The sequence below is a fragment of the Limulus polyphemus genome, unplaced genomic scaffold (genome assembly GCF_000517525.1).
Source record: "Limulus polyphemus unplaced genomic scaffold, Limulus_polyphemus-2.1.2 Scaffold4735, whole genome shotgun sequence".
Lineage (NCBI taxonomy): Eukaryota > Metazoa > Arthropoda > Merostomata > Xiphosura > Limulidae > Limulus > Limulus polyphemus.
Window position 1 is genome coordinate 74,493 of NW_013670345.1, and position 9,943 is coordinate 84,435.

General features: G+C 31.7%; 1 protein-coding gene across 3 annotated transcripts in view; it reads right to left on the reverse strand.

The window, feature by feature from the left end:
* The window catches only part of LOC106471616 (U4/U6.U5 small nuclear ribonucleoprotein 27 kDa protein-like), a 12,479-nt gene extending 8,058 nt beyond the window's left edge, over positions 1–4,421 (reverse strand). For 2 of the 3 annotated variants that reach the window (XR_002613295.1, XM_013932227.2), the window contains exons 1-6: positions 4,359–4,421; positions 2,336–2,392; positions 2,088–2,155; positions 1,614–1,694; positions 1,239–1,284; positions 69–152 (exon numbers count right to left, since the gene is read on the reverse strand). Coding sequence is in view for 2 of the 3 variants with exons in the window: in XM_013932227.2 (XP_013787681.1) it covers positions 69–152; positions 1,239–1,284; positions 1,614–1,694; positions 2,088–2,124 (248 nt within the window). In the remaining variant the exon portion in view is untranslated. Of the gene's footprint in view, positions 1–68; positions 153–1,238; positions 1,285–1,613; positions 1,695–2,087; positions 2,156–2,335; positions 2,393–4,112; positions 4,253–4,358 lie in introns of those variants that run through there. The other variant, XM_013932228.2, reaches the window with a different exon arrangement.
* Between the last annotated feature and the right edge of the window lie 5,522 nt (positions 4,422–9,943).

Below are 9,943 nucleotides of genomic sequence, written 5' to 3' on the forward strand. Positions count from 1 at the left end.
TGCTAAGCCACATTCACAAGTTAATACAGGAGAGAGTTAAATTATAAATATATACACATCATATTTACCCTGAGGCAAAAGAATATCTTGAATGTGACCACCTACGAGGTGGTGACGATCTCCTCTGAGACATGGAATTATGCCTGGGTGACCTGAAAAATGTTTATCAGCTTTTCACTCTAGCAAAATCAATACAATCAAAACACTCAATTTTGTAGTCAATACGTTTTTTGGGCCATTTTATAATAAATGATATGAATTCCTATATAAGTTAATCAATACTGGAAAAAAATAAATACTGATTGTTTTATATTTATTTGTTTAACAGCATGATAAATTAATTTTTTTAGGTTCTGTTATTAATAAAATTACAATCAGTTTTCCTAAGATTGATTTGTTCAACCACTAATCTTTGAAAAGTCTATCATTTTGTCTGTTTTTTAAACACAACACTTAAAACCTTTTCCTGCACTACATAATAATATATGCAATTTATTTTTGTTTATAGAAAACATGCATACCTAGTAAAACAAAAATTAAAATCTATAGGTTGGAGCAAATGCATCTCAGTAGCTTAGTGATTTCTCATCACAGCAAATACATTCAAGTACATGTACGTGTAGTGGACATGAAACTTGGTCCAATATCACCAAAACACACTTAGTGTAGTGGACATTTAATTAGGTTGAATGTCACTAAAACACACTTAGTGTAGTTGACAATTAATAAGGTTGAATGTCACTAAAACACACTTAATGTAGTTGAAATTTAATAATGTCCATTATCACATGGACCTGCCAAATTGTTAAGTTATTAAGTTCATCATTATCACATGGACCTGCCAAAGTGTTATGTTATTAAGTTCATCATTATCACATGGACCTGCCAAAGTGTTAAGTTATTAAGTTCATCATTATCACATGGACCTGCCAAAGTGTTATGTTATTAAGATCATCATTATCACATGGACCTGCCAAAGTGTTAAGTCATTAAGTTCATCATTATCACATGGACCTGCCAAAATGTTATGTTATTAAGTTCATCATTATCACATGGACCTGCCAAAATGTTATGTTATTAAGTTCATCATTATCACATGGACCTGCCAAAGTGTTAAGTTATTAAGTTCATCATTATCACATGGATCTGCCAAAGTAGATAAATATCATCGTCTCATGCTTGTTTTCAAACTCAATCTGAAAAATTCAGAAATATATTTAAAGCTACAATCTATGTACCTGCTACGATGTCTGTTAGGTGATCTGCTACGGAATCTCTCTCTTTCTAAAAAAAAAAATATTAATCACATAGTACCCTAATAAACTCTGAATTACATACACATTGTGTCTTCTTACTAAAGTGATTATTATACTAAAATTTTGGATCAGTATATTCTAATAATTATTGGTTTTCGTTATCTTGTGTGCTGATTCAAGATATTATATAATTCTAGTCAGTTTTACAAAATTATATTGTCAGTTTATTATATAGAATTGGCTTCATTATATTGTCAGTTTGTTATATAGAATTGGCTTCATTATATTGTCAGTAGTTTTACAGTTATCAGTAAATATACACATGTTAAGTCTTCAGTGATAATTTATATGACCAACCTTTAGGTCTTCTGTTACTGTTCCTGTCATGATCTCTGTTTCTGTCTCTGTTCTGTGATCTAGACCTGCTGTGGCTACGGCCTGAGAAAGAAAAAGACAAAAAACATGAAAAAACTAATGGTCATATTATTAATTATTTTGCCATAGTTTTGTTCATAAAGATTTAAAGATGGCATGCTGAAAATATGTTAGCAATATGAAAAACTTTTGTAAAATTAAAGAGTTTTCTACATTCTTCATTTCCTAAGTTAACATTGTATAGCTAGTAAGGTTTAGAAGAATTAAAAGTAGCCTTTATATTAAACCATCTCAAATTTACAATAATGAAACTGAGGAATAATGTTCAAATTGAATAAAAAAAAGAGCAAAAACTTTACCCTTCAGAAAATTCAAAAATGTAAATAAAAACTCATGACAGTAGTAAGTATTACTGTAAACTAGTCTTAGCTTTACATTTGTTCAAAAAATATTTACCTGTACTTGAAGGAGATCTAGAATGACTTCTTCCCATTTCTCCAAAGATGTAATAAGCTAATCTTTCCCTATAGATAACACAATATAACAATTTTTTTTCTTAGGTCAGAAGTATTATTTTAAAAGTGTCAATCAAACAGTCAATATCATCATGCTTGTTTTACTGGTAAGATTTTTTTTCTTTTTCAGGTATTTAAAGTTATGTACGAACTTATAATTATCATAAATTATGATCCATGAATATTTACCTGTAAAATATACCAACATCATAGTATAAGTGATGACTTTGTTTACTTCAGGTGACACTGTGATGTAAAATATATCACATTAAACTAAAAGATCTTTACAGCAGACATTGAAATGTTTGAGAAAATTAAAGAAAGGAGATACTTTGTGAAAATACTCATATAACATTTATATACTAATGTGCTACTATGAATATATTAATTGGTCTTAACACAAATATACAATATAACTTATTCCATCCTTTAACTTAAAACGTACTTTGATCACTTTTAAGTAAAGAACAAGAGCCAACATTATCCATTCCTACACTTAACATTACTATAAGTATTTGTTTAAAGAATAATATTTGGGTTCCAACATTTTATTATTAAAGATGACATATATTTTATAATTAGGCACAAATTAAAATACCTAAATGGTTTTGGAAGGAACATCAACAAAAATGTTCAGGTTATCAGGTTTCTTATTTTGTTATTTACTTCAATTTTATTCCTGCATCATTTCTTAATATTGTTTTAAGCTATATTTTCAATGTTATAATTTTGATAGTTCATAGAATATTTAAAAAGTTCATGATAACGTAACAACCTAGAATTTTGTAGAATTTGGAGTACATTATAAATACAAGTAATCAGTATGTAAGGATTAAATGAGAAACCAGTGAAGTATTTAGCGAGTAATTGAGTTCAGTATTTGTAATAAGAGTTATCACGTATATTAAGTTAATTAATCAATCATCAAAAACATCCTAAATGTAAGTTTGTTTTCAAAAGTAAGTTAAGCATGAAATTAATCTTGAATTTTCTGTTCAAACATTGTTTATAAACTTAGGCCTACAACCTATGTCAAAGTGAATATATCCTGTAGCAAATGTTATAGAAGAAATTAACTTGGTATCTTTACATTGACTGAACTTGATATCATAATTACTGTATAATCCAAAAAAATTCACCCATTTATAGTAAAACTTACAATGATATGACAGTTCAATGTCAAATATTTAGGATATTCATTTTCTATTTATTTGTAAAAAGTACAAACATAAAACAAACTACATTTTTAAACAGTCTGAATATGCATTAAATTTTAAAACTTGCAGTGATAGTAACAGTAAAAACCTTGGAAGCAAGATACATGTTCTTGATTTATATAAAGAAACCCTGCAATTTAAATGCCACTCGGTTCAGATTCCATTGAAAAATATTTTAAATTCTTTCAACACACGAAAAGCATTTCAAACAATTGTATACTGTTATTTTAAGTTTATTTATAAGTTTGTGGCTTAAGTTTTTATAAATAAAAACGAATTACTATGGAAATGTCTATGCTACTTCTCTCTCTATATATATGGAATTTCACTACTCTCGATCAATAAGCATATGGAGATAAAATTGTAAGTAATTCAAGTTCAAATAAAAACTTTATCGTCGATTCTTAAATGACTCCTCTAAACTTTTAGAATTTAGATTTAAAACAACTTCAACATAAAACTGAAAGTTGAAGCTTACTAGATAGTGCTATTACAGATTACTGTGCTAATACTAAATCTATATTACTATTATATATCATTAGTACTAATAGTAGTACTAGAACTAATACTAGATAACCGATACATTTTCACATCCATTTTTGAGTTTATTCATTATACTTTATAGGCTTATAGCTAGGCCTACATTAAATTCTAATATTACTGTCTACATAGAATTATAAACTTCATAACACTGTTTACGCGTCATTAAAAATCTTATTAATTTTCTAGAATCTGAACTTTTAACTTGCAAATTGTAATTTTGAATTCTGTAACCATCAGTTTCTACAATCGTGTTAAGCCTAAACGTAATACAAGTATATTTCGTGAAGACATTACGAGAGTCACAATGCTATTTCTAATATTTGACAGCGAAAACAAATTAATAATAATAATATAAAAATGGTGTTGCTATTACAACAACAGCAAAATAAATAAATAAGTAAAAAACACAAGTCTGATTTGAGCCCAAATTAAGTGAAAAACAAATTAGTTACGAAAATAGTCTTCCTGAAATTGACAAGAGTGAGTTAACCAAAGACATAGTATAATAGGAACCATCTGTATATTTTAATTTATTTATTTATATATATTTATAATTCAATCTTATTTATAAGTTAATCATGTTTAAAATTGATACGTAATTAATAATTCCTTTTGTCAATATATGTATGAATATTCAGCATGTAAATAACTGTTCTGCCACAATTCATTTTAAATAAAACGCCTATATAAAGTCTACTATTAAAAATTACATATTTACTGCAAAAACCTTAAAGTCCCTTATTTTACCCAGTTAAATATCTTGTATAATTATTAATTTTATCAATAAATCAAACTTAAATAGTGATAGTTTAAACGTTGGTATGTTTTTTTTTCTCTTAAGTTTGTACTATAAGGGTTAAATAAATTTGTAATAGGGGTGAAAACAAATTATACTTGATTTTTTTTGTTTCATAAAATTGGGGTTTATTTGGTATTTCCACATATTCTGGAAATTATTAATCTTCTGAAAACGTTCATGTGGTAGAAAATCTTTGTAATGTCAGAAACGTTCATAAAATAATAAATCATGAAATTTTTATATTTTCAAAATATATATTTCTGTCAATTTAAGTAATTAACAATAGTTTGTTTCTTTGTTTTGAATTTCGCGCAAAGCTACACGATGGCTATCATCACTAGCCGTCCCTAATTTATCAGTGTAAGACTAGAGGTAAGGCAGCTAGTCATCATCACCCACCGCCAACTCTTGGGCTACTATTTTACCAACGAATAGTGGGATTGACCGTAACATTATAACGCCCCCACGGCTGAAAGGGCGAGCATGTTTGGTGTGACGGGGATTCGAATTAACAATAGCAAAGCGTATAAAGTGCGTTATAATGATGCGAAAAGATAATTGAATACAAAATCATACAAACTGTACTTAATCAAAAGAATAATCTGAAAGCGCAAGTACGAGCCATTTGATTTCCAAAATTCGGATGCCAACGTTTCTGCGACCAACTGTTATTCTGGTTCTTTTTTTTTTTCTAACAATGTGTAAGATAGTAAAATATGTGCACATTTAATGGTGTCGTCCTTATTAACAGTTGCGAATGTGTTTTAGTGGTTAGTGTGATTGACTATGAATACGTTTATTCATGGTTTGCATCTCGCTGCTGAAAAAACGTGCTGCATACTTTGGGGTTGGGGTACTCTATAAGAGTGACGATTGAATTGCACTATTAGGTTTAGACTAGAGTAGCGGTGGGTGATATTCACTAGCTACCTTTCTTTTAGCTATCCGTTTAAAATCGCCCCCAGTTACTCAGCGGTAAATCTACGAGCTCACACTAGAAACAAACAGGTTTCGATACTTATGGTTGACAAAGCACAAACAGCCCACTGTGTTGCTTTATCCTTTACACCAAACAAACGAGCATGAAAAGCTGAGACGAACGGTTTGTAGATTGAAATAATTTCAAAAGTAAAATGACTTGGTTATCTTCAGATTTATTTCTTACTTTTTTCAATGTCAAAAAAGGCCGGGCATAGCCTAGTTGTTTGCATAACATGCTGCGCATTAAATGGCCCGGGGTTCGAGGAGTCAATTCCATCATTTAGTTCAAAGCTCTTGTGGCAACGTGTGTTGCTAGTTAATTGCTTTCTATCTGGTGAGCAGTTATAATTCAGAGACGGCTATACCTGACTTTCATGGGTGCATAAAATTTCTGTTGTAGAAAAAGAGGGTGGGGGAGTATTTAAGATATTTCGTTAGATATAATTTATGTAAAAATAAGAATGTTTACGTAGTGCCACATTAATCCTATATGTAGGATTTTTTTCAAGAATTGTGTAGAAAAATAAATAATATTGTCTGATCTTTTTTGTTTTTTTCGTTTAACAACAAAAGCATCTTTGTACACCTGCCACAGAAAATGTTCTCCACTAGTACCACGAGATGCACGTGCTTTGCAAACCAGCTGTATTGTTACCATTACCTTTTGCTACGCTGATTGTGACGTCATTGTACTGTACTAGTACGTGATGAATAGCACTTGATGCACACGCTTTGTGAGCTAGCTATATTGCTACCCTATTCTTTCTTTACGATTATTGTGACGTCATTTCTGGTAACATGCTACAGATAACAAGAACAAAAAATACTACAGTGAAATATAAAGTAATGTTACTTGATTAGCAGAAAATAACGTTTTTAATAAATCTGTTTATTGATACGGTCTGTATGGATGATTACTGTTAAATTTTTAGAACTATCTATACAAAACTTGATTAATGTACTAGTATCTGATATGTAAGTGTATTGTTCGTATTGTATTTTGTTTGAAGTTAAGCACAAAGCTACACGATGGACTATCTGTGCTCTGCCCACCACCGGTCCGCAGACGTGTCGCCGTTCCTACTATTGTGATTAGAGTTGTTAAAATACAAGTGTTGTAGGATTAAACACAGGTGGTATAACACTCGATTCAAACCGTCGGCGAGGTTATACAGTACATATATAGATAAAATACTACATTGGTACTTGTTGGCGTTATTAGAAAAAACAACAATAGTGTCCAGGCTGTAACGTTTTCTATGATCCTAGAATATGTTTATTCAATTTCATAACTTTTTTGTATACTTATTACAACACTCAGTTAAATTGTACATGTTCGCCCTTTTAACAGTGAATCCCACTATTCGTTGCTAAAGAATTATACTTATTAGAACACTCAGTTATGTTGTACATGTTCGCCCTTTTAACAGTGAATCCCAGTATTCGTTGCTAAAGAATTATACTTATTAGAACACTCAGTTAAATTGTACATGTTCGCCCTTTCAACAGTGAATCCCACTATTCGTTGCTAAAGAATTATACTTATTAGAACACTCAGTTATGTTGTACATGTTCGCCCTTTCAACAGTGAATCCCACTATTCGTTGGTAAAGAGTAGCCCAAGATGTGGCGGTGGGTACTGTTGACAATTTACCTTCCTTCTAGTATATGACTTCTAAATTAGTAACGGCTAGTGCAAATAACCCTCGAGTAGCTTTGCTCGAATTTCAACAAAACAATCCCATGCACAACATGATATGTCACAGTATTGATAACCTTTAGTTGAACATTGAATAATGTGTATTTATTAGTAGGTCATGATATGTTTTCGAGTAAAATGTACTTTCTTACGTGTCACGGAATATTTAAAAAATAAGATGTATTTCTCACAACTATGATATTTTAAAGGACAGCACCGAGTAACTATAATTTAAAGTTCAAGTCCCACAATTCAATTAACGCATTTTGACTTATCGTTTCTGCTTCATACATTGATCAGTAGTCTAGAATAGTAATTAAAAAAAAAAGTTTTATTTTTATTAATTCTTGTTGGGGAGAATATTCCAAGACGTGAGTCTGGCATCGCTTAGTGGTTAGGATTCATGGTTCGGGACCCGTTTTCACAGAAATGTGCTCTGTACTCTAGGACCTCAAGTGCATCATTAGACTGGTAGTTCAATTCTATTATTCGGTCAAACAAGAGTAGCCCAAGTGTCAGGGGTGGGTGCTGTTGACTAGCTGCCTTTCCTCTTCATCAGTTTATAATCAAGAACGGCAACTTTCTTTACATAATTAATAAACAGCTCGTTTCATAATTGAGGAAATATAACTTTGTTTTCTAGGGCGACACCTACCTTTAAAGTTCAAGTTTAGATAATTCTTCACTTGCATCTTATATGATGACTCTCTTACTCATTCCAAGCACTGGTTAAAAATTATTGAGCCCAAAAATATTGCCATTAAACAGCGAATACTGTTATCTATGGAAGTAAGCTAAGTTCAGTAAAGAAGATAAAGAAAACTCCCTTGTTTTGATGTACTATAGTTCGTTCGGTGCCCGCATAACAGAATTCATCCTGTTCAGAAACAAACGTCTGCCAGTAGGCACGACAAAATCTGCGGGTCAAACAGCAACCATTAGTATTCCTTGCCTTTAAAAAAACCAGGAATGATGGGAAAAGGACCATTGTTAATACTTCTGGAATAATGTGTGCATCAAGATCCTTTCTCTAACGTTTGTTGAATACGCGAACTGATTGCTCACTCAGTCTTGTTGTTAAGTAAACATGAGTTGTTGAACGGAACGACATGAAATTGTTATTACTTATTCAGTAAAACTATGTATCAAGGAAACTGTTAAAGATAACCATTCGATAAAGTTAAAGGCAGTTCTGATACATTAGGTCAAGAGTCAAGCTCGGTCAAGTGACACCATGAAGTCAAGTGCAAGCTCAACTGATACCATAAGTTCAAGGAGACATCTTGAAAGGGTAATAAATTTGTATTACAAGTTTAAAAAATGTACAATGTTTGGATAAGGTTTTGTCAATACCGGGTAGAGTCAGTCCAATACAAACATAGAGAGTCAGAACAATACAAACATGTAAAGTCAGTACAGTACAAACATGTACAGTTAGTCTAATACAAACATATAGAGTCAGCCCAGTTCAAACATTTAGTCAGTCCTGTACAAGCATGTAGAGTCAGTCCAGTACAAACATATAGAGTCAGTCCAGTATAAACATGTAGAGTCAGTCCAGTACAAATATATAGAGTCAGTCCAGTACAAACATATAGAGTCAGTCCAGTACAAACAGATAGAGTCAGTCCAGTACAAGCATGTAGAGTCAGCCCAGTACAAACATTTAGTCAGTCCAGTACAAGCATGTAGAATCAGTCCAGTACAAACATATAGAGTCAGTCCAGTACAAACATTTAGTCAGTCCAGTACAAGCATGTAGAATCAGTCCAGTACAAACATATAGAGTCAGTCCAGTACAAACATATACAGTCAGTCCAGTACAAGCATGTAGAGTCAGTCCAGTAGAAACATGTAGAGTCAGTCAGTACAAACATATAGAGTCAGTCCAGTACAAACATATAGAATCAGTCCAGTACAAACATGTAGAGTCAGTCCAGTACAAACATAGAGAGTCAGAACAATACAAACATATAAAGTCAGTACAGTACAAACATGTACAGTTAGTCTAATACAAACATATAGAGTCAGCCCAGTACAAACATTTAGTCAGTCCAGTACAAGCATGTAGAGTCAGTCCAGTATAAACATTTAGAGTCAGTCCAGTACAAACATATAGAGTCAGCCCAGTACAAGCATGTACAGTTAGTCCAGTACAACCATTTAGTCAGTCCAGTACAAGCATGTAGAATCAGTCCAGTACAAACATATAGAGTCAGTCCAGTACAAGCATGTAGAGTCAGTCCAGTACAAGCATGTAGAGTCAGTCCAGTATAAACATGTAGAATCGTATAGAACGTATTCTATATTATTAAGTCTTTCTTTGTTGTGTCTGTCTGTAAACGTACTTAGTCATGACGTATTTAGAACGTATTTTATATTATTTAATATTTCTTTGTTGTGTCTGTCTGTAAACGTACTTAGTCATGACGTATTTATAACGTATTTTATGAATCTAAGTTTCAAATGGACAGCAACTACCTGTTGTAGAAGCCTATAAATGTAGAGGACGACGTTTAGAAAGGCGGTAGACTTTCTAAACGTCGTCCCCTACATTT